The following is a 23,547-nucleotide window of genomic DNA, read 5'->3' as shown; positions in this document are numbered from 1 at the left end:
CCTGAATCATAACCCAGGAGGAGAAAGTCTGTGCAGTTAATTAGAGCTGAAAGCAGCTCTAGAAAATGCTGGAAGCCTCAAAGCTGTTGTTGCTGGTGTCCCCTAGGTTTGTACACACACCAGTTTCTTCCTGGTTGGCTGCTGCTATGGGCCCTCAGGGAGGTGGGTGGGATGGAGTTAGCAGAGGCAGTTGTGATGAGTGTATTTCTCCCTGGGACTATACCCGAGCTGGCTTGAAGTAGTGCTTCTGCCCTGAGAAGGAAGCAGTGGCACACCAAGGAGGGAGGGAGGGGATTTTATCACTGCCATTGGTTAAAATTGCCAGTGCATGGTGACATTCAAAAGCAGAATGACTGTTAGTGTTAACATTGCTCTTAAATTTTCTACAGATAATGTACCCCCTAACTGACCGCGGCGAGGGCAGCCTGCTTCCTGCATCCCACTGGGCCTGTCGCTGGTAGAAAAGGCAGCTCCTCATCTGTAGGTATTCTGGTCTGGCCAATGCTTCTGAAGTCAAGCCCAGGTGTGTGGCTGCCCATGTGAGGGGCCATGGGGAAGCAGGCTGGGTGTTTAGGGGCAGGAACAAGAAGGCAGGTATTCTGGGGCCTTCATATCACATGCGTGTCCTGCACCCTGCTCTCATTCACCTGTCCCCAGCCACTCTTACCTGTCATCTACCTGTCTCCTCCCACGTTTCCTTGGAAAGGCCCCTGGACTGAGGTAAGACTTCCTTCACTAGCCCTACTCCATCACCTTCTCTGCACCTGCCCCTCTGCCTACTGCTGTTCACTCCCGGGAAGCCTGGATTCCCCTAAGGGTAGGGACCATGTAGACTCAAGGAGGAAGACAGGACTTCTTGTGACTGCTACTGAATCATGGCAATAACATGGGGGAAAGGAACAGGAAGAACTTAGCTTCACAGTCAGCAGGCCCAAGTCTGCGGTAACCGGCTAGCTGCAACCTTGGGTTGCGGAGGCCTGATTTACTCTTATATCAAACAAATATCATAAAAACACTCCACTGGACTGCCATCAGCATCAAATGAAACAGAATTTTGAGAACAACTGTGTAAACACTAAGTGTGATTGAAAGATCAGCAGCAGTTATTATGAGACATCCCTCTGAAGCCAATCTCGTTAAAACATAGACATCACCCACCTGTGCCCCCTTTTAATTTCTTAGACGACTTACAGATGCTTCTTCCCATCTTCTGCCACACTGCACGAGATACCTGAAATGTCTGCACTTCACATTTGAGATTTCGACTCTCCATAAAGTCCCATGGTATAGCGGGAGTTGACATTTGGCTGGGGCACTATTTGAATCGTTTTTCACATGAGTCATTGAGCAAAGAGTGAGCTCAGCCAACTGCCTGGCACCCACATCCCCATCTTGCAGTAGCACATAGAGGAAACTGGAGGTCGGTGCGTGGAGTTGTGTCAGCACGTGTGAATTTCAGTCTCATGTCTGTGCTCCAATCAACTCCTCTCCAGAGACTCAGAACAGGGCCTGCTCCAGTTCCCAAAATGGAAAACCCTCCAGTTCCTCAACACTAGAGATGGAGTCCTTGCTCGCTAGATTTAACTTACACATCTTGTGCCAGCTTTCTTCTAAAGATATGTATGGGTTTCATCTACAGTCTCTTCCTTTCCTTGTATTCAAATGAGACATATGTCCCTTTGCCTTTGCAAAGTGAATCCCTCCAACCTGTGCCTCCACCCCATGCCCCACCCCCATTCCCCACTAGCTGTTTCTTTTCCTATGATCCCTCGTCCCAGCTCTTTATTTCTCTCTGAATTTACTGACCCCTCCCTTCTGCCACAGGCATGCACAGGTCCCCAGCTAGGCCAGCACCTGGCCCTGATCCTTCTCTACCTTCCTTCTGGTCTCCCTATGTTCTTCTCCTACATCCCCTCAACGCTCTGCCTCCGAGCATTTTCCTGACACTGCTGTTGCCTCTGCTCCCAGAGTTCGCCCTATGCTGAGGACTCACCTCCATCCTATCAGCCCCAACTCTGCCCAGGCTCTGGCACTAACTTCCCACGATTGGCTGAGGCATCTATTGAGGTCACGGGACATTATCACACCCAAGACATCTCCTATGCCCTCGGCATCTTCCCACAGCCCGCTGCAGCCCTGCCTCCTCTAAAGACATTCCTCCTCCTTCTAATTTTCTTATGTCTGTTGCCTTAGTACAAAAATTGAGTATTGCAATTCTGCAAGCATTAGCCATGGGAGGAAAATGACCCCTTCATTTACTTCTGGGCCAGGCAGGCAGTAGCTGATTAGTCCTAACAACCCTGCTCCATTGTTATTAATGTTCCTATTTTGCGATGCAGAAGCAGCTCTGATAGGACAACTGAGAGCGAGGAGCTGGTGACATTCAAAAGCACGGAAGCACATCTCCCCAACTCCAAAATCCATGCTCTTCCCCCAACACCACCCTGCCTCCATACTGAACATCTTCCACCAGCCAGTACAGCTGTGGATGCAAAGATACCGACTTCAAGGCACTCACAAATTAACAAGAGTGACAAATATATAGTTAGCTGTCACATGCCTACCCTGTCAACTCATTCATCCAGTCCTGAAGGATGTCCGTCTCAGGTCTCCTTCGGGCCAGCTGCTGCCGCCCAGAGGAACTTGCAGCCGAGATGAGTTAAGAGTGTCTCTACTCTGGAGTTCAGATTGTTATGCCTGGAATTATTGGAGGCACGTGTCTTGACATGGATCGCTGTGCTGCTGCCAGAGTCAAGAGGCAGTCTGAGGGATGCGGCTTGGAGTTTTCAGATTAGTGTGATGATTTATAGGGATGACAATGCGGGATATTTAAAACCTAGGCTATACAGGTGCTCTACCCTTATCTACATCACTGACTTCAAGGAAATGATGTGTATCCTCTCAGGACTGCAGGCCAGGCCAGGCCTGGTGGTTCACAGATATCTGCTGAGACCTTTGGGACAGTCTTGCAGTCCTGAGGTCTTGTGAAGGGGCTTGCACAAGTGCTATCGGAAATGCTGTAGATTCATGTGTGAGGCGGCGGACCTTCCTGGTACAGCTTAGGGCCTCTGATCTTCGAGGCTGCAGCACCTGCAGAGTCATCATTTCTGAAGTGAGGGAGAAGGGAACAAAAAAAAATTTGTGTAGGGAGTTTGCAGGGGGTTCTTGCTGAGTCAGCGCCCACATAATCTCCCTGGTGATGAATGCCGCCTCACGGAGACCCAAATCCACTTTGAATTCCAGGCATGGAGATGTGTAATTATTCCATCCTCATCGGGGGCACTGTTATAATCTTACTTTCTTTAAGCGTCAGGTAAATATTCGAGAGCAAATTGCCCTCCTGCCCTTCATTCCCCCCTCTTTCCTTCTGTCTCTCCATCAGCTGATCGGCAGTTCTTACCACTCCTCCCAGGGTCCTAGCCCTTCACCAGAACCAACTTCTACCTGGCAAGCCCATGAATGATAGACAGGAATTCAGGGGAGAAGGGGCAGCTTTCTCTCCAGGAAGCAAACCACGACTATTCACATGCCACTGCTTGGCCATACTGGTCAAGGTTCTAATTTTGTTTTATAGCCTGGTTTCTAAACAAAGGCAAAGAGAATTATTACACGTGGGTACCACATTTTAAATGGAGCCTCATATAATGCATATGTGTGTGTATTGTATATACAATAGCATTGTCCATTCTACTTTTGGCCAAGTTTAAACTTCTGTCTGAGAAAGAGACACTCACCTGGCTATTGTCATTCATAAGTCCACACATATTTATGTACAATGGGGAACCTTACCTTTCAGTAATTTTTAAGTTCCCAGCTTCTGCTGGGCTAGAAAGCAAGCTCTGTTATTACTCTTTAATGAACGAATGGACTTGAGTAGAGATAATCTTATTGGCCCACAAAACATCGCCTTGAATCTTTGAGCAAAATTGCATTTCATCCATGACTGGGACAATCAAGCCTCCACCACACCTCTTACTCTAGACAAATATTGACCACAGGCATGCCACGATCTGCAATGGCCATACGATTGCAAATGCCAGGTGACACCTTTACCTTTCCATATTCTCTATTCAAACAGAGCAACCAGTGTCTGATGGGACTCAATTACACTCAGGGAAGTTGAGAAGCAGCAGGAAAGGACAGCTTCAAGGGGTCTCCCTTGGGCATGGGGCTTTAGCAAGTAGCCCAGACAAGGAACAGAGTGCTGGCTGCATTAGCTTTACTCTCCATCTGGGGGAAAAGCTGACTTTCTATCACACTTGGGTGCTCTTCTCAAATGAGACCATGCCCCTAATCTTGAGCCACCAATCATGGAAAGGGTGCGGCTGAAAGTCAAGGAATAAACTACTCCAGCAGGTCACACATAATCCTCGTTTAACAAACCTTGCTCTCTGAAAGAGAAGGCAGCTCACCCTGGTGGAGCACAGGCACTTTCATTAACTAGTTAATCTTCGCAACAGCCCTGTGACGTGGGGCCTACTACCATTTTCCACTGCTGCAATAACAAATCCCCACAGACTTAGTGGGTGGGTTTGGCAGAGCCCTCTGCTTAGGGTCTCAGGCTGAGATCAAGGTGTCAACAGGATGGCTTCTTTCTGAAGGCTCTGAAGGCGAATCCACTTTCAAGCTCATTCAGGTTGTTTGCAGAACTCAGTTTTCCTTGGGGTTGCAGGACTGAGGTTCCCTTTTCCACGTGGCTGTCACCTTTGGGGTCTCTCTCAGCTACTTCCATGTTGCCCCCTCCAGCAGCTTGGTTGGTCCCTCTTGGGCATCACATCTCTCTAGTTTCATTTGCTACTTCTCCTCTGCCTCCAGCCTGAGAAAGTTCTCTGCTTTGAAGGGCTCAAGTGTTTAATTGGGTCCACTCAGAAACGCCAGGATAATCTCCTACCTTCAGGTCACTGATTAATGACCCCAAACACATCTGGGAAATCCCTTTGCTATGTAAGGTAATATCCTGACAGGTTCCAGGGATTAGGGTGTGGATATCTTTGGAGGCGGCTGTTGTCCCCATTATAGGGATCAATCTCCACTTTAAAGACTTAAAAACAGGCTCAGTGAGGTGAAGTAACTTTCCCAAGGATGCCTAGCAATGGTTACAGGATTTAAACTCAGGCCTACGAATGCTTAATGATGTTTATAGGATTTAAACTGAGGCCTACCTGGTTCCACAGCCCACATTCTTCCCATAACACTCACCCACCCACCCACTCCCCACCACACACATACTCACACACTCAGGAGAGCTGAGCCTGACATAGCCTGGTGTCCCTGACTACATTTTGGGACAGCAGGTGGTGGTAGTTCCTCTCTGGGCCCCAACTCACCCTCTCTTCTCAGCAGTCTTTTGTGCCTGCTGTGCTTTGGAAATCCCCCATTCTAAATTCAGGAATCCCATATTTGCCCTTCATATATGTGCCAAGGGCTCCTTTTTGGAAATATGTACCACTTACATACCTACACACACACACCCCTACACACACATACACACACCCCTACACACACACACACACACACACAGACTTTACACTAGGGCAACAGATTCCTTGTACACATACACACACACACACACACACACACACGCACACACGTACTCTCTAACAGATTCCTTTTATCTCTAAAGACCAAAAGCTAAAAGTAGGATGCAGCTCAAAGTAGATACATTACATGTACACTGTGTTATGTAAATTGCAGTTTAAGCATCCAATTTTAATGCAAATCAACTTCTGAAAAAAAAAAATCTAAAAGCCACATTTCCCTAACATCTGCTCATAGGCTGAAATGCACATGTAATGATCAAAACTATTCAGCTCACCTTAGAAATACTTTGGAAATGGTGGCACTGAGGTCAGGGCATGTGAGTGTGTGAGACACACGGCTTTCACATGGCCACGGCAGCCAATCCATCAGTGGCTGCTTCTAACTCATGAAAAACAAGATGGGGTAGGGCGGGTGCAACATGCTATTGAGTAGGTCACAGTCACTCTGGCCAGGGCCTGTCCCAATCATCTCATGCATCTTTGTGCTGTGAAATAAAGACAACACGACATACGCAAACATGTCTGGAACACACAGAAATTCTATTACTTAGAAAGGAAAGAGGTCTCTACCAACTGCTATTGTGTTTAAAGGGAATCCTTAAACATGTCTCTGTAGGGTTCCATTTAATGCAGTGAAACTTATTTTAAATGGAGCCTCATATATATTACCCTTCCCATCTTGAAGCTCCTTCCCATTCAGTCTCTGGCTTTTTGAACCCACATTTAGTGAGCAGTTTCTACCATTGCTGGCTCAAGAATGAGAAGTTAGGTGGATGATCTTGCCTGTAAGGAGCCCCAGGTTTGGTAGAAGGCTGGGCGGCAGGCACAGACGAAGAAAGAGACAAACACATACAAGGGCTCTGTGCAGTGACGGAGAAGAGAACCTGGTGCTGAAGGGTGCACAGTGAGGGAGGGTGGGCCAGAGGTAGGGCAGGGAAAGCTTCCTGGTTCTAGAGGAGGTGGCCCCAGGGCTGAGTCCTGCAGAAGGTCAGCTTCTGCAGCAGAGTGAGTTCGGTAGAAAAGGGAAGCTAGGTCCTAATAGCGGGTTGGGCTCACTCTGGGAAGGGTGGGAGGTTCTGTTGGTACCTCTGGACCTAAGGCTGAGGCAGGAGCAGGCTGATGAGGCTGGAGAGGCAGGTGAGGTCATGGGAGGGAGGGATCCAGCTGAGGAGTGTGGGTGTCCCCTTAGCACAAGAGGGAGCCACTGAGAATGCCAGGCAGGAAGGGGCAGGGAGGTTTACATTTCAAAACAAGCACTTTGGCCGGAGTGTGAGAGCTCAGATTCCATAGTGCAATAGAGATGGAGGACCACTGGGGAGAGTATTGGGGCAGATGGAGAGAAAGCGATGGATGTGAGTGATGCTGATGTCAGTTGATCTGCAGGACTTGGTGACTTGGTGGGTAGGAGGCCCCTCCTGCCACACTCTGGAGCCGGGACTCCTTTCTTCACCCCTTAGTGCCATCTCCCCTTCGCAGCTGGAGCATCACTCGCACACCCCATCCAAATCCCTGATCTTCACGGAGACCCTCTTTCGAATTCCCCCTTCACGTACTCAGGTGCCTTGTTAACCCCACCTGCAGGTGTAACACTGTCCACGTGATACAGCCACCACTGGAAAAGCACTGCATTTTCTGGCATATAAAATGCCAAAAACAAAATCCAGAAATGGCTTTCAAAGTGCTGTTAGCTGGCTATAACATAATGGAATGTTGGGGCGGGGAAAAACGAAGTGTTTCCTGTGATAGCTGTTGGCAGTGCTTTTTTTGTGGTTTAAAAATTTTGTGATGGATTGTAAATGTCTCTCCCACACCTCCCTGCACCCTTTCCAGCTTCTCTATTCCAATCAGCCCTTGTTGATGCCAAAAGAGTCGGAAGCCAGCTAGATGAGATTGCTACTTGATTTGAGCAGATGTGTGTTAACATTGCTATAAGGAAAGGTATTGCTACCGATACCAAAATGGACCACACTGTGCCATCCTTGAAATTCATGCTGCCTGAATCCAAACAGAACTTCCATGTGGAAGAAGAATCATACTCACTTTGTGCAGTTCAAGAGGGCAGAACAAGCCCCGACAGACAGAAGATGGGGCAGCTGGGCTTTGACTTAGAAGAATTCTCTAATAGTTCAACAAAAAATTTATCTACAACAGAATATGCCAAACTGTGAAGTAGTGAACGCATCACTATAAGAAGCATTTCAGCAGAGATTGGATGGCTGCGGTCTATAAGAAATGCTGTAGAGAAGATTCATCTGATGGCTGAGAGAAAGGCTGGAACAAATCACTAACTATAAGAAATACTGAGGTCGTCAAGACATAAAAATGGGCTCCGCCCCATAAGAGAGAAATCCCTGCCCCACTGAGAACACCAAAGGTCCACCTGCTCCAAGTTCTCCTGGGCTGGTGCAGGCAGACCCAGCCTCGAACCCCACACCGACAGCACCCTATCACACTCCAGAAGGCCTTCGTGGGCTGGGTCCCAGGGAAGGGATTCGATTTTGTGCGGGTGTTGGGGAGTTTTTCTGTTTTGTTTGCTGGGCATCCAGTCTGGACCCTGTATGGCAGGAGACTGACTTTTCTGATGCATTTCACTACACTGCCCAGTTTGGGAGAACAGATGCTGTGGGTCAGGCCAGAAGCCATAAATTTCCAGGAAATAACTCTCAGTGACTGAGGGAGAAAGCCATAAAACACCCTGGAGGCAGAAACAGGAGAAAACAATGGCAGCGGACAATGCATGGATTACTGCTAAATGTTGGGATGTGCCCCATGGATCATTCTCTTGGCCTGCACCCCTGCTTAGAGAGCCCGTGCCAGACATGTGCCGCAGTGCCCAGACAGGGGACAGTCCTGACACTTTGGGATGCTTCCTTTTACTCTACCATGACGTGTTCATTCAACAAATAATTACAGAGGGCCTCCTACCTGGCAGCCACTATGCTAAACACTGGAGACAGCCAGGAACAAAATGGACCCCAACCCCTGCCCTTCTATCCTAGTGATATGCAGCTTCTATCCTAGTGATCTCCTAGGTCTCACCTGCTGGAGGGAACTGACATGTATTATGCCCGCATGGTGTCAAGATTTTACACACTTACTTCAATGGCTTTTAACAACCCCAAGAAGTAGAGGTAGTATCCTGAAGTCACACCTTTAATACCAAGGGAAATGAGGTATTAAGTATCACTAGCTAGATGGAATGGGTCTTTCTGACTGTGCTGTTTCTCCTGTGGCTGCAAGCCTCAGCTCTATACTACCATGACCGGACTCAACCATCTGTTTGTACAGTTTTGGCTCCTGTAACCCAGCCCCCTTCCTCTCCCACTATAAGATAAGGGCGAAATATCCCCAGACCCTCCTTATTATCCAAAACTGAGTGCTGCAATCAAAGAAGCCAACAGACTTCAATGGATGTTAATGAATGTCACTGTTGTTCCTGTTCCTCATTCTTTCTCCTCAAGCTCCTTCCAACTCCAAATTTTCAAGTGTATCACTCCTAGCTCAAGCCGGTACTTGACCCCTCACACATGGTGTTCTTCCTTGGTCTTCCTGGCTGTTGCATCTCAGCTTTCCCCTAACAGTCTGTCAGAGCGTGTTTCCCGGTCCTCAACATCCATGCAGTCCCATGGAGAGATTCCCTTGTTATCAATGCCCTCCAACAACTATTCCTTTGGCACCCTACTGGCTTTACCCCAAAAGAGTAACTCACCATCTCCCAAGACCTCATCCCAAGCACGTGTGACTCTCTGAGAGTTTGGTGCTGGATCCAAAACCACAGAGGTCCCCGCCCCAGCCCCCAGGGTGTATAGAACAGCATAGGTCAGGATGCAGAGGCAGGGACTCACCAAAGTTCTCCCCACCCCAGATGTCCATGTCCATATCATATTTCCCCAGGTAATCAAACCAAGCTTTGTCGATCACGAAGAGCCCTCCAGCTATGATAGGAGTCCTGTGCATTTGGGAGAAAAAGAGAGGGGATCAGTTCTAGTGGGGGGATCACTCTCAAACTCTTCGGCCCCTTGAGTCTGAAATACCCATTTCCCATTTGGGGAAAGAAAACCCCACTGGGGGAAGAAAACTCTCATTTCCTTCCCATTTCTGTTCTTCTCGAGAAGGGCCAGTACATTTTCCAGTTACCTAAAATGAGAACAAGCTCCAGGGTTTTTCCCTGTGATTATCAATCTCCTGACCTTGCAGACCGGCAAATTCACTCATTAGCATACCTCCCATGGGGACACAGGGCTCACTCCGGACCCCAGCTATTCCGATGACCCGAGGAGCTTCCCCCAGCCTCTTCCACAGGATCTGCACAGCAGGGCTCTCTTGGGAGCTCTGTTACTGGGAGAAGGGACAGTGGGCTAGTGACCATGCAGAGGAGAAGGGCTGAGGCAGCACTTGGTAGCAGCACATCTGCTTCCTGAAACTGGGCTCTCTCTCCTTTTCTTTCCTCTTTATGCCTCTGTTATGGGTTGAATTCCTTCTTAAAAAGATATGCTGGAGTCCTAACTCTCAGTATCTTAGAATGTGACTGTAATTGGAGACAAGGTCTTTACAGAGGTAATCAAGTTAAAATGAGGCGATGAGCCCAATAGGACTGGTGTCCTTATATAAAGGGGAAATTTGGACTCAGAGACAGACACACAGAAGGAAGAGGATGTGAAGAGATACAGGGAAGACACGGCCATCTATTGGCCAAGGAGAGAGGCTTAGAACAGCCCTCAGAAGGAAGCAACCCTGTGGACACCTGATCTCAGAGCTCTCCTCCAGAACTGTGGGACTATACATTTCAGGTGTTTAAGGAGCCCCGTGTGTGGTATGGTGTTACAGCAGCCCTAGCAAACTCACACACCCTCATATTTTTTTTTCCTTTTCTTGGCCCCAGTTCCCAACCTTCCCTGGAGAGATGCCAGAGAAATGCCTGAAAAGGGGCTACCAAGGAAGGCAGGAGGGGAACAGATTCCAAGCTAATAATCAGTGGCTGGGTAGGTGGGCAAGCCCTCAAAGACCTGGCCCCCGTTCAGTGGATCCAGAGGGTGAAGGGAGTTTTCTTCCATATCAAACAAGGAATTGATGGACAGCTGGTCAGAAGCCCAGGTCTCCTGATGCTGCCACATCCTGCTGTTCCTTGAGAACTGGCTTCATCCTGGGAAACAAGTGCCCTCTGATGAGCAGAGCTGTCCCACAAGAAGAGAACCTGTCCTGAGAACGACACCCCTGGGATAGAGGCAGGAAAACCCCATGGGAGTTGCACAGCATCACCTTGACCCTTTGCTCTTCCCACGCCCACACTATGCACTGCCCCTGGTGAGGAGCTGATATGAGCTGTGTGATGCTCAGCATAAGAAGAAGCTCCTCATCCCTCTCCCTTTAGAAATGAAGGACTTTGTCCCGGGTGCCATCTGGCTCCAATCTCCCTCTTGGTATCTGTCCAAATAGAGAAGCCTGGAGGAGCAAGGAGGGGCCGTCAGGTAGATGAGACCAAGGTCCTGCCCCACAGTAGAATTCTCAGAGTCCCCACCCCCATCTGGAAGGTCACCATTCATATTCCCACTTTTGGCTCTTGCTAGTCCCTTTGTCCTCAATTTGACTTAAGCCAATGCACCAAAACTGATTAAATATTTACTATGTGCCAACACCAGAGACACAGAGATGCCTTTGGTTAGTCCTGGGCATCCCTAATCTGGACTGAGAAATCCAGTGGCCTCTGTTTCTATCCCTGCACTTCTTATTCTCCTGCTGCTCTGCCTGAGGCAGGTTTGTTTTAGCTTAAGTATTCCCAAGAGGCCTGGGACGGGTTTACTGTCCAGTAGGTAGGACACCAAGACCATCACTCTTGATGCTGAGACCACAGGCTCCCCTGTGTGGTGGCCACTTGCTGAGACCACAGGCTCCCCTGTGTAGTGGCCAATTGCTCTGTTCTACCTCAAGCCCTCAGCTGGCCCCCGGGCCCCACGCAAAGCCCTAGCCACCCTATGCTGTGGGTCACAGTGGGGCCTGGAAAAGAGAATGTGGGTCAGGACAAAGCCATCCACAGCCCAGCAAAGCTTCCAGAGTTCAAGCCACTGTCATGTTCCTGCAGAGAACAGGGCAGCTGTGCTTATGAACACGTCACAGTGGCCTTCATATTGCCCTCCACTTATAGCAGCGGCTGACTCAATCTTCCTAGGCTGAATCCTGACATCCAAGACCCTGGGACTTTGCTCCTGACCCTAAAGGACCATCTTTCCCCTCATTAGAGGCCCAATGGGACCATTCAACCAATGTTGGGCTCCGACATTAGCAGGAGGCACAAGGACATCACGGCATGTGTGAAAGTGGGCAGCACACCTCAGCACTGGCCTCTGGCAGCCCCCATCCCCTTAACGAGAAGTCCCCAAGAGGATAGAAACCTCCTAAAATAAAGGCAAAAGTGGAGATGGCCTGGCAAAGGGCTCCGTTTGTCTGCTTGATGCTTTGACATCTGATATTGAGCACCTCCCTACACTCGACAGGATTCAGTGGCGATGGTCCACCCACCCCCGCACAGACCCTTCCCACTTACCTGATGGGCTCTGTGGGGTCCAGGCGCCGAGCCTTCTGCTCTGGGGACAGCTGCTCCCACTGGAAGTGGAGGCTCCAGTCAAACCCTACAACATAGCACCAACCCACTTGTTTTGGTCTCTCAAAAGCACTTGCTCATTCTGTACCTTCTCCAGAAGGTCATGAATGCACCCAGGTCCTGGAGAGGCAGGTCTCAAAGAGGCCGGTCCCTGGATTACAGGTTTCCTTAGGCTGGTCAGCAGCATGGCTGTCAAAGCTCCGTTCACAGCTTCCTGCTCTTCCTTTACCCACTACTGCCTCTCTGAGCCTTCCCTGCTGTGTAGGGTTAGAAATAAAGGGCAGAGGACAAAGAGCTAGGGGTGGGGCCCGAGGATGACAGGATGGATAGTCATGGAATGTGGGCCTTGGCACTGAGTCTCAGGAAGGTGTGAGCAGGAGGTTGGCGAGAGGCTCCTAGACTACCTGAGCCACCTAAAAGTCATTCTTGCAGTGGGGGCAACAGTGGGCCCTGTGTGGAGAGCTGGGGTGGGTCTCCCCAAACATGCTCCCCTCCCTAAGGTCCCTACTCCTGTTAACAGAATAATCACATGTCTCTAGGAGAGGGTGGTACTCGCTGCTGGCATCAGGACAATGCAGGCCGCATGTAGCTGGGAAATCCTTGCTCCCATCACGTTCTTGGGCCCTGAGGTGAGCCCAGTCTTAGAGCTGGAGCTCGGGGTGCTGGGAGCATCCTGCCCACTCCCTAGCCCTTCCATCCACAGTCCTGGTGGTAAGGGCCAAGGTAAGGTAATTACAGTACAGGTTGCAGGCTGAGCTTTCTCGACAAGCCACTAAGAGCTTTTCCTTCATTCTCCCCACTTAAAAGCAGTGACTGGGAGGAAAAGAAAATCCTTACTGGGGAGGAGGTGTCAGCCCGACTCACCCCCTCTGAGCTCCGAGGCAGACTCGATGTAGGTGAAGGTGTCCAGGTTAATGATATCGATCACAGGGCACACCACCCGCGTGTAGTCCTGTAAGACAACAGACCCGCACTCAGCTTATGGAGAGGAGCCCAGCTGGGAGTCACAGAGTTTGGGATGGCCTTGGGAGGGTAGTGCCAGAGATGAGTTTTGTGGCCTTCATAGAGTCCTTTCATCTCTGGATCTTAATTTTTCCATCTATAAAAGGGGGCACTGAGCACTGGGCACTGGGCACTGGGACCTCTGCAGTTCTGATGCCTAAAATGCTAAGAGGTTTTCCTTGACTGCTGGGACCTTCCTGCCACAGTGGCCACCTAAGAAAGGTGGACATGATGGAGGCTGGCCAGGGAGTATTGCACACCCAGAAAGGGGAAATCGAGAAGAAGGGGCTCCAGAAGGCCTTCACCATGATTGGGGCTCTAGAAAGCAGAGGACATAGTCAGGTGGTGATACGGTTTGGATCTGCGTCCCCAGTCAAATCTCATGTTAAACTGCAGTCCCCAGTGTTGGACGTGGGGCCTAGTGGGAGGTGACTGGATCATGGCGGTGGATTTCTCATCAATGGTTTAGCACCATCCTCTTGGTGCTGTTCTGGTGATAGAGAGTGTGTTCTTCTTGTGAGATCTGGTTGTTTAGAAGTGTGTAGCACCTCCCCACTCATTTGCTCTGTTGCTCCTGCTCTGGCCATGTGACCAGCCTGCTCCCCCTTCACCTTCTGCCATGATGGTAAGTTTCCTGAGGTCTCCCCCAAAGCTGAACAGATGCCAGCATCATGCTTCCTGTACAGCTTATGGAACCATGAGCCAATTAAACCTCATTTCTTTTATAAATTACCCAGTCTCTGGTATTTCTTTATAGCAATGTGAGAATAGACTAATACAGCTGGGAAGGTGACCCCAAGACTGCAGCCCCAAGAAGCAAAACCGTACACCCATGGTGCTTCATTCTAGGCCTGTGGTTCATGGATAAGTTGATGAACAGCATCTCCCAGAGTCCTAACTTTAATTGTCCCCTGCAGACGAATAGTCACAAATTTGTACCAGGCCCCAACTTTCCTCTTAGCTTCCAGACTCAGATACAATATGCCATGGGCCACCTCCATGTGAATTTCACTCACCCTTCAAAGGTTGGCTTCATTGTCTTCTCCCCAAACATGCTCCCTTCCTTAAGTTCCCCTATTTCTGTTAACAGAATCATCACCTGTCTCCCCTCCCCGCAGCACTAAATGAAGCTTCACCCAGCCCATCAACCAGACCAAATCCTGCTGGTTCTAACTCCAAAAGTGCTCTTTGAGTTCAGCCTGCTTCTCCTCCATCCGCTCAAGCCTGGAGTACTACAGTGGACTCCTAAACCCAACCCCATTCTATCTCCTGCTCTTCCCCTTTTATTCCACATATGGCTGCCAAAGTTGTCTTTCTGATTTGCAAATCTGACTCTGCCACTCAGCTGCTAAAAACTTTAACTGCCTCTAAGATAAGTACAAACTCCTTAGCATAGCATCCCAGACCATCAAGAACAGGCCCGTCTCTAGGTTTCCAGCCTCATTACTTGCTACGTCCCTCAGGCCACCCCATCTATAGCATCAAAATCATATAGTGGGAAACATTGTCAAAATATGCAAGCCTAAGTCACCAGCTTCTTGGAGCCATCAAGCCACTGTATATGTATTTTTCAAAATTCTCATTTCTGGGTGAGTAGCCCTGTACCTGATGTGCAGTGAGGAAAACTCCCCACATTGCTCAGAGAGGTGTCAACGAGCTGTGAACACCGAAACTTTTGGACAGCTAAATGGGAATCAGACAGCCCATCAAAACCAGCAGGTCCCCGGGAACCAGGCAGGACTGCTTTTCCAATCCTCTGCACCAACAACCCTTTGGCCAGCACAGGTAGGAACCTCTGTTTCTCCTTGAAGCCATTTAATTTCCTGGTTCAATTTTTCCCCCAAATGAGGTTGTCTTCTTATTTTAAACTCTAGATTCACTGAGTGCCTGATTTTAAGTTCACAGACTTAATCTGGCCCTCAGCCTCCCACATGTGACTCATTCTGACAGTAACAAGGTGCCTCTGAAAACCAATTGGCCCACATGGAAAGAAATGCTCATTTTCAATGCATTACTTCTACCTCTGGGATGTCACAGATGGTTCATTCACAGTCAGCACTGCACCTGCCCAGCTGCCACAGTTCCTCTGGGGCTCTTGGGCCACTGTCATTGTGTGTCTGTGGATATGTCCACAGGATCCATATGGATACACATTGCAGGCACACACACCACCATCCACACAAATACCTGTACATGCACACACAAATACACACACAATTGTTCCTTGAATTCTGAAATGACCTCAGAAGTTCAGAGATATCTTCTGTATGTCTGCCAAAGTCTTGATTTTGCCTTTGCTTTGAGCTTTGGGGCCTCTGCAGCTGTACTAGGTCCTTCTGTGACTCTTATGCAATAAAGAATTAATCATGCCCAAAGATACGTTTGGCCCTTACCCAGCTCCTGGGAGGTAACCTCTAACCCCTTGGAATGTCCTGCCTAGAAGAGTGTCTTTGTTTACTTGGGGCTGTGGGTTACACCAGATAATCTATGCTAACAATGTGGTTTATAGTGAAGACCTTGGGCCATCTGGTACCAAGTCAACTTGACCTCTGGAAAGGCATGGAGACCATGAGGTAGTCAGCCATGTCTATTTACTGACCCCCAATAAAAACCCTGGATATCGAGGCTTGGGGGAGCTTTCCCCTTTGGCAATACTCTGTGATGTTGCCTCACAACCTTGCTAGGAGAAGTAAGTGGTATCTGTACAACCTACTGGGAAAGGACAACTGGAAGCTTGTGCCTGGACTCTTCCTGTGCACCTTTACCCATTGCTGGTTTTAATCTGTATCCTTTCACTATAGTTAAGCCATAACCATGATTCTAACAGTTTTTCTGAGTCCTCAGTCCTTGTAGCAAATTATTAAACCTGAGGGTAGTCTTGGGGACCCCCAGATTGCAATCCTGTTTTGCTTTGACTTAAAAAAAAATCTTTCCCCAGTATTTAAAAACTGCAATGGAAAATAAAATGCTGGTTGCTTACTTTGGTCACAGACTTCCCCAGAAGCCATGCATGGGCTCTGCCTCCAGGGCTGCAACAGGCTCTGGTACACTCCTCCTATAAGCTCTGAGGGTTTCTGTCCTTCTATTATTCTTGTCATAGCTCAGTTGTGGCATCTGCTTGGCTGAGAGTCTTGGAGGCCAGATAGGTACTGAGGGATATTTGGGGCTAAGTACACATAAAGCTATGACCTTGAATAGGCCTGCAAGAGCCTTTTTAAATGAGTCACCAAAGCCAGGACACGACCTCTCTGAGTGCCCTGGGAGGTCAGTACCTGCTCCGCTTTTGTATCCCTCAGCCCCGGCCCAAAGCCTGGCGGGCAGCAGGTGTTCAATCTGTGCTGGCTAAAAGAGGGCATCTCTTAGCTCCCTCTAAGGACACTGTGTCAGTGCTGCCAGCAAGCAGGTGGGTCAATTACAGCTGAACAAGATGGCTTCTCCTCCTGTAGGCTGGGTGATGGAGGGACTCTCAATTAAAGCACCAAGGCACACTGAGCTCTCTGTGTGCATGCCCCAGCAGGATGTATCTTTAAAGCAAGGTCCATGCTTAGGCTCAAGCAGGCAGCTGGTGGAACCCTCGCAGATCCTGGACCACACTCCCTCCTCCCCCCTATTCCAAGCAAATTCAAGCCCCTACTCTCCACCCGACTCCTATCCAACCCTCACCAGGAGCTACAAGAGGCTGAATGCATCAGCCCCTGGCCATCTATCACCCCTGCCATCAGGCCTCTCATTTCTCCACTGAGTCATGTAATTAAAACCCTATTGTGAATGGGCAATCAAAAAGCTCCTAGAGACGTCCACTCTTGTGATCAACCAGCACTCCTGAGCACCTACTGTGGTTTAGAAATCGTGGCAGGTACAAGGATGAGTAAGACCTCACAGTCTAGGGAAGGTGAGGACAGGTGAGTAGATGGTTCTGATGTGGGTATAGACACACAGCCTGGGGGCCTCTAACCTGACCTGAAGGGAGAGGCGGGAAACACAGGGAGGAGTCCTCAAGGAGGTGACATTGTGGGGCAAAGACAAGGACACCTGGGTTGACAGGACACCTGGGTTCCCATTCTGATTCTGCCATCTAGAATATGTGTGACCTTAAGTAAATCAGCCAGTTCTGGGGATTCTTTTTCTTCATCTATAAAAGAAAGACAAACTATTATTTGCAAAACCATCCTGCCTCTCTAACTGAGCTTTTGTGAGGAAACGAGAGAGAAAGGCATGTGAGAAGGCTTTGAAGAATATGTAAGCTATGATTTATATAAATTTACCAAATGCTTTGCAGAGATTGGAGTTTCTTAAAATCTTTTTTTCCTACTAAAGAACTATGTGGATAAGGAGAGTGAAAAAAAACTAAGCTTATGTTTAAAAAAAACCGCAACTTGGTACTTCTTTCAAGTATCATCGTGTAATTGAAAGGAAAAGAAGGAAAATTGGGGAGGTTTTCAATGTGGAAAACACCAGCTGAGGACAGCGGATGACAGCTGAAGCCCAGCCTCTTTCTTATCTCTTTCTATTTTTGAAAATCCCAAACTCCAATTACAGCTTAAAATTTCCACTTCCACTCACAGGATCAAATCATGTCCTACTCTGAGACAAGACACATCCAAAGACACCAGGAAACACAGGCTGACGCATGCCCCCCCTTCCTGTCCTCAAAGGGCTGGCCCAGAGGAATTGTTCCAGGTCATTAAAAGAGTCAGAGTTTTAGCAAAAACCTCTGCAGTCCACAAGGCCTCTGCAGACCTGGGAGGGTGAGAGCTGGACCATGGCTCCTGGGTTTGTCTCTTCGCTAATCTCTTTGCTACAAAAGCTTTAGCTCAGATAGGGGTGAGGACCCCAGGAGCTTAGTTTAGGAGGAGAAGGAGCGTTGGCAGCAGGCAGACATCGCTCACATTCGGAAAGGAAGAGATGAAGGCTTGGCCTGACCAGCAGGTAAGGCTGGCCATGGATGTAGAAAGGATAGCACTTTTCGGAGAGGGTTTCTGAGATGAACTTGGGGCCACTGGGACGGAAAGGGCTTCACAGGTTCATTCACTGCCCGAGGAAAGCAAGGCTCCCTTAACACATTCCGCAGGGACAAAATCAGCCTGGGGATCCCTGCAGGTTAAGCATCAAATTACCATATGAGCCAGCAGCAATTCACATAGGCACCCCAAATAATTGAAAACAGGAACCCAAACGAAACCTTATACACAAATATTTATAACAGCGCTATTCACAAAAGTGAAAAGGTGGAAACAACCCAGGTGTTCATCAATGGATGGACCGATAAACAAAATGTGGCATACACAGGCTATGGAATATTATTGGCCATGAAAATGAATGCCAATACATGCATTCATACTTGAAACAGTATGCCAATATCCATACAACACGGATAAAACCCAAAGATACGCTAAGTGAAAGGAACCAGGATCAAAAGGCCACATGTTGTGTGATTCCACTTATATGAAATGTGCACAACTGGCAAATCCATTGAGACAGAGAGTGGATTAGCAGTGACCAGGAGCAGGATGAAGAGGAGAATGAGGAGTAAGTGATTGCCAATGGGTATGAGGTTTCCTTTTGGAGTAATAAAAACTTTTCCTTTTGGGGTGATGAAAACGTTTAAAATTAAATAGTGGTGAAGATTACACAACCCTGTGAATACATTAAAATCATTGAATTGCCCACTTTCAAAAGGTTAAAATGGTAACTTTCATTATATATGTTTTACAACACAACACACAAAATGCGCAGACATGTGCACATGCACGTGCGCACACATACACACATGCACATTCATATGAAATCAGTTTGGGGGCAGTGGCCATGGGGACTGAGTCCACTGCTGTGATGGCTGCACCCAGAGAGGCCTGGGCACAGCTCTGGGCAGAGAGCTCCTGGGTTCAGGTCTGAGTCTTTACCATCCAAGGAGACCTGGGGTCCCAAGAACTTCAGTTCCAGGGTGCATGGCCAGCAAACTGAGAGGGGAAGGGGTCTGGTCAGAGGCAGAGGTCCTGGGGGTGAACAGCCTGAGGAGAGACAGAAGTGGCAAGTGTGCACTGCACCATGCCCTGGACCTCAGCCCCTCATTTTCTTCTCAGAGATGAACTCCTTGACTGCAAGTGTACACAACAACACATCTGCCATTCTCTCGGCAAGGAGCAAGCTGCCTTAGAAACGTTGCTCGGAAAATGCTTATGTATAACATTAAGGGAAAAAAGCAGAATACAAAAATCATATAAATACAGTATTATAATAACTATTTAAAAAGACACTTTCTGCAAAGGCAAAAAGATCCTGAATGGAAATGTTAACAGTGGAAGTCTTTGCATGATAGAGTTTTGGTTGATTTGTCTTCATTCTACGATTCCATATTTTCCAAAATGTCTGCAATGACCATGGGTTACTATTGTAATGGAAAATGAGAGGTCGCAGCCTCCTCCATCCTCTGCCAAGGAGTTTTTCATTATACCGCAGTCCCTGAGTTTGAAATCCACTTTAAAAATATGACCTTAGTTTAAGTAAGGAATACCTTGTCTCTTTTGTGTAAAATCCCCTGTAAACAGAGACACTATCTCCAACTCCCACCGGTTTCTTCCCAGCTAAGCACTCCTAGACTTAGTTCTGATTCTGCAACCTTAACCTTAGTTTTTGTTTACTATACTCCAGTTTCCTTTTAACTCCAGGCATGAAGGGCAGCAGGATGACATAGCTGGCCCTAGGGTAGTGTCAACAACTCACGGGCAGAAAGACTTTTTTGGGGAGGCAAAGGTTCCTGCTGGGGAGTAGAGTTCCTCTACTTCCATAAACAGGAGGTGCGCAAATGTTTTCCATATTTCTTCCTCATAAATAAATTCCTTCCTTTTTTTTTTTTTTTTGAGACAGAGTCTTGCTCTGTCACCCAGGCTGGAGTGAAGTGGCACGATCTCGACTCACTGCAACCTCTGCCCCCCTGGTTCAAGTGATTCTCCTGCCTCAGCCTCCCGAGTAGCTGGGACTATAGGTGCCGCACCACCACGCCCAGCTAACTTTTTATATTTTTAGTAGAGACAGGGTTTCGGCACGTTGGCCAGGATGGTCTTGATCTCCTGACCTTGTGATCTGCCCACCTCGGCCTCCCAAAGTGCTAGGATTACAGTCATGAGTCACCACACTGGCCGAATTTCCTTCTTTCTAGAGTTTTTGTGGTTGCTTCTACTTGCGGTCACTTAAACTGTGCTTCCCTTTACTGGAGGTCATTTGTGAACCAGTGTGGCACCAGTGCACAAGGAACCCAGCGGACCTTACTAAGCAGGGTATGGATTCCTTTACACAGCCCATTCCAACCCTTGGGACTCTGCTCAAAATAGGTGCTCAGGAAATGTCTGTTGATTCATTTATGGGTAGGAAGCAAGCTTGATTTTCTCCTCTTCCAACCATAACACCTCCCCATGGCATCTGGTTTTTTATTATCATTTCCGAACACTGAGCACCTACTCTATGACAGGCAGCGTGGCCACAAGGAGGCATTGGTGCCCCCATTGGATTTGTAAGCTATTAGGGGAGGCAAAGGACTAACCCAGAAGAGGAAATGGTGGGTCAAGGAAGCAACGACTGCCAGGAATGACCCTAGCTGGCCACGAAGTCAGAAAAGACTGCCTAGAGGAAGGGAGCCATGGACAAGGCCCCACAGAGCAAGGGGGTTTGTGGAGAGGAGGGGAAAGGCATCCAGGGACAGGAAGGGCTTGGACAGAGCTGGAGCAATGGGAATGTTGGGGCATGTCCAGGGACAAGGGGCTGCAGAAGAAAGCATGGAGGGAGGGGTGCATTTGGAAGGGACTTCAGTGCCAGGAGAGGCCCTTCAACAGGTATCTGTTCATGGCAACATTTCCCAATCGAGACCTCTTTGCCTAGGAGACATCAAAAAAGAGTAGGAGAGGAGATTTTTCTTTTTCCTCTTTTTTGTTTTTGAGACAGAGTTTCACTCTTGTTGCCCAGGCTGGAGTGCAATGGTGCAATCTCAGCTCACTGCAACGTCTGCCTCCTGGGTTCAAGTGATTCTGGAGAGGAGATTTTTCTAAACAACACTAAGTGGACGACAAGCCATCCCAATCTCAGAGAAAATGGTTACTGATGGGCCTTAACATCTAGGCCCATGTGACAGAACTTTGTAAACCCACTGAGGTTCTCTCTTTGAAATGAACAATGTTGGGAAGGATTTCCTTGTTTTCTTCTGAGCAGACGACATAGCTTATTCTTCAGTCCTCTTAACACTGTCATTATGCAGGTAGGAGTTTAGGAGCTACCATGAAGAGTGAGCAGGAAATAACCACAGCACAGAGAAGATGCTGTTGAGGCAACGCCAGGCATCTGGTGCTGGTGGTACCAACCAGAAAACATCAGACCTAGTGATGTAATTGCCCTGTTTCCTCTTCAGTGAAGTGGGTATATTCAAAATACGTGACCTCCTACTTCACAGAATGGCTATAGGAGTCAATAACTCAGGAAGAGGAACGTACAGTACAAATGCTAGTCATTGAATTGATACTGCCATCTGCAATTGCCACACATTCTGTAGTCAGTAGGGAAGTGGATAGACTTCAGGGAATATAAAATAATAAGAAAAATTAAATTTCCTTTCACTTTTTGGGGAGTAACTGAGACATTGGAGGAATGAAGCATCCAGAATTGTAGAGTAATTTAAGGGCAAACAGGAGCAAGGAAGTCAGGTCTCTTAGCATCTAGCTTGCCTGCTTGGTGTAGCCTTTGGGTGAGGGTAGAAATAAGACAGAGGCCCCAGGAATTAGGGGATGAACCCTGGTTAGGTTTGCTGCCTCCTTTCTATAAAAGACGCCCATAAGGGTTCCCATTCTGGAACCTTCTGCTCTCCGGTAGAACCAGTTCTGGGCAGTTCATTCCTGCCCAAGAAACTGCATACGTTATGTCCCAGCTGTCCCAAGTGCAAGCCTGCTCTGGGTGACAGTCCGTCACAACACATCCCGGTCCTTGCTCCACCACTGATGCTGTGTGACCTCACACAGGCTGCTCTACCTTAGTTCCTTCATCCATAAAATCAGGACTGTGACCTGTTCTGCCCACCTCCCAGAAGAACTGGGGGTGCATATGTGAAGTAATGAGCTTGAGAGACAGCCTGGAGAAAGCTGGGGCATGAGGCCCGGCCCTGCTCCTCAGCCTCACTCACCTCTTTGACCCTGTGCAACAGAGGCTGGAGCCAGTCCCTGTTCACCTCACAGTGGCTGTCGAGGAAAGTCAGAGTGGTGCCCTGGGCAATGTCAGCGCCCCGAATCCGGGACCGGACCAGACCTGCAGTCAGGAACAAATGACGAAGTGGGTGCCACTGTCACTCCATTGTCCAGCGAGACTAGGGAGAAGCCACCCAGCATTCCCCACTGACACCCCAACACACACACACCATCACACCTTCGACCCCCACACACTGACCCTGGAGGCTCCCGCACAGCAGCTCAGACCTACCTTGCCGTTCATTATTGCGCAAGCATTTCACCTTGGGCAACCTGATGAGCTGTTTACAGTCATCAGCTGCAAAGACAAAAGGTTAAGCCAATTGAGCGCCTGGGGATGGACCTGCATGTTACAACTGTGTGCATTGCAGGTGAACCTGAAGGGTAGGTGTGGCAGCCCTGCCCACTGTCCCCTAACTGCAGAGCGCAGTTCTGACTCCAGGGTGTTTCCAGGCTGTGAGGGGCTGACAAGTCACTGCTGTCATACAAGGTGGCCAGTCTAGGGCAAAGAGGCCTCAACTGGGCCACTTTGGAACAGGTCAGTACACAGTGGCACCTGTATACTTGCTTGAAAATGTTCCAGGTGGAAAATCCTGGCCTAGTCACCTGGGGACATTTCTCTTTTCTTTTTTGTGATTTTTCTCTTTAAACAATTTTTAATTTAATTTTTAAATCTTTAATTCTTGTGGGCACATGGTACGTATATACACTTAAGGATCACAGGAAATGTTTTGACCCAGGCATGCAATGTGTAATAATCACATCATGGAGAATGGGGTATCCATCCCCTCAAGCATTTATCCTTGTTATTAATACAAACAATCTCATTTCTCTTTTCTTTTTCTTTTCAGATGGAGTCTCGCTCTGTCACCCAGGTTGGAGTTCAGTGGCATGATCTTGGCTCACGGCAACTTCCACCTCCTGGGTTCAAGCGATTCTCCTGCCTCAGCCTCCCGAGTAGCTGGGACCACAGGCATGCACCACCACCACGCCTGGCTAATTTATGTATTTTTAGTAAAGACAAGGTTTCACCATGTTACCCAGGTTGGTCCTGAACTCCTGACCTCAGATGATCCTCCCGCCTTGGCCTCCCAAAGTGCTGGAATTACAGGCACGAGCCACTGTGCCCGTCCCCATTTTTCTTTTCTTATAGTCCATTCAAAGCAAAAGATTAGAGTCCTGG

At 48.5% G+C, this 23,547-nt stretch overlaps 1 protein-coding gene across 2 annotated transcripts in view; it reads right to left on the bottom strand.

The window, feature by feature from the left end:
• The window catches only part of GALNT14 (polypeptide N-acetylgalactosaminyltransferase 14), a 224,818-nt gene that overhangs the window by 21,115 nt on the left and 180,156 nt on the right, over positions 1–23,547 (bottom strand). For both annotated transcript variants that reach the window (XM_001105195.4, XM_028831803.2), the window contains exons 5-9: positions 22,597–22,662; positions 22,304–22,425; positions 13,003–13,090; positions 12,082–12,166; positions 9,386–9,489 (exon numbers count right to left, since the gene is read on the bottom strand). In XM_001105195.4, coding sequence (XP_001105195.1) covers positions 9,386–9,489; positions 12,082–12,166; positions 13,003–13,090; positions 22,304–22,425; positions 22,597–22,662 — 465 coding nt within the window. The remainder of the gene's footprint in view (positions 1–9,385; positions 9,490–12,081; positions 12,167–13,002; positions 13,091–22,303; positions 22,426–22,596; positions 22,663–23,547) is intronic.

This window comes from Macaca mulatta, chromosome 13 (genome assembly GCF_049350105.2).
Source record: "Macaca mulatta isolate MMU2019108-1 chromosome 13, T2T-MMU8v2.0, whole genome shotgun sequence".
Classification (NCBI taxonomy): Eukaryota; Metazoa; Chordata; class Mammalia; order Primates; family Cercopithecidae; genus Macaca; species Macaca mulatta.
Note: the sequence above shows the minus strand (reverse complement) of the source record. Positions and strands in the feature narration are given on the sequence as shown.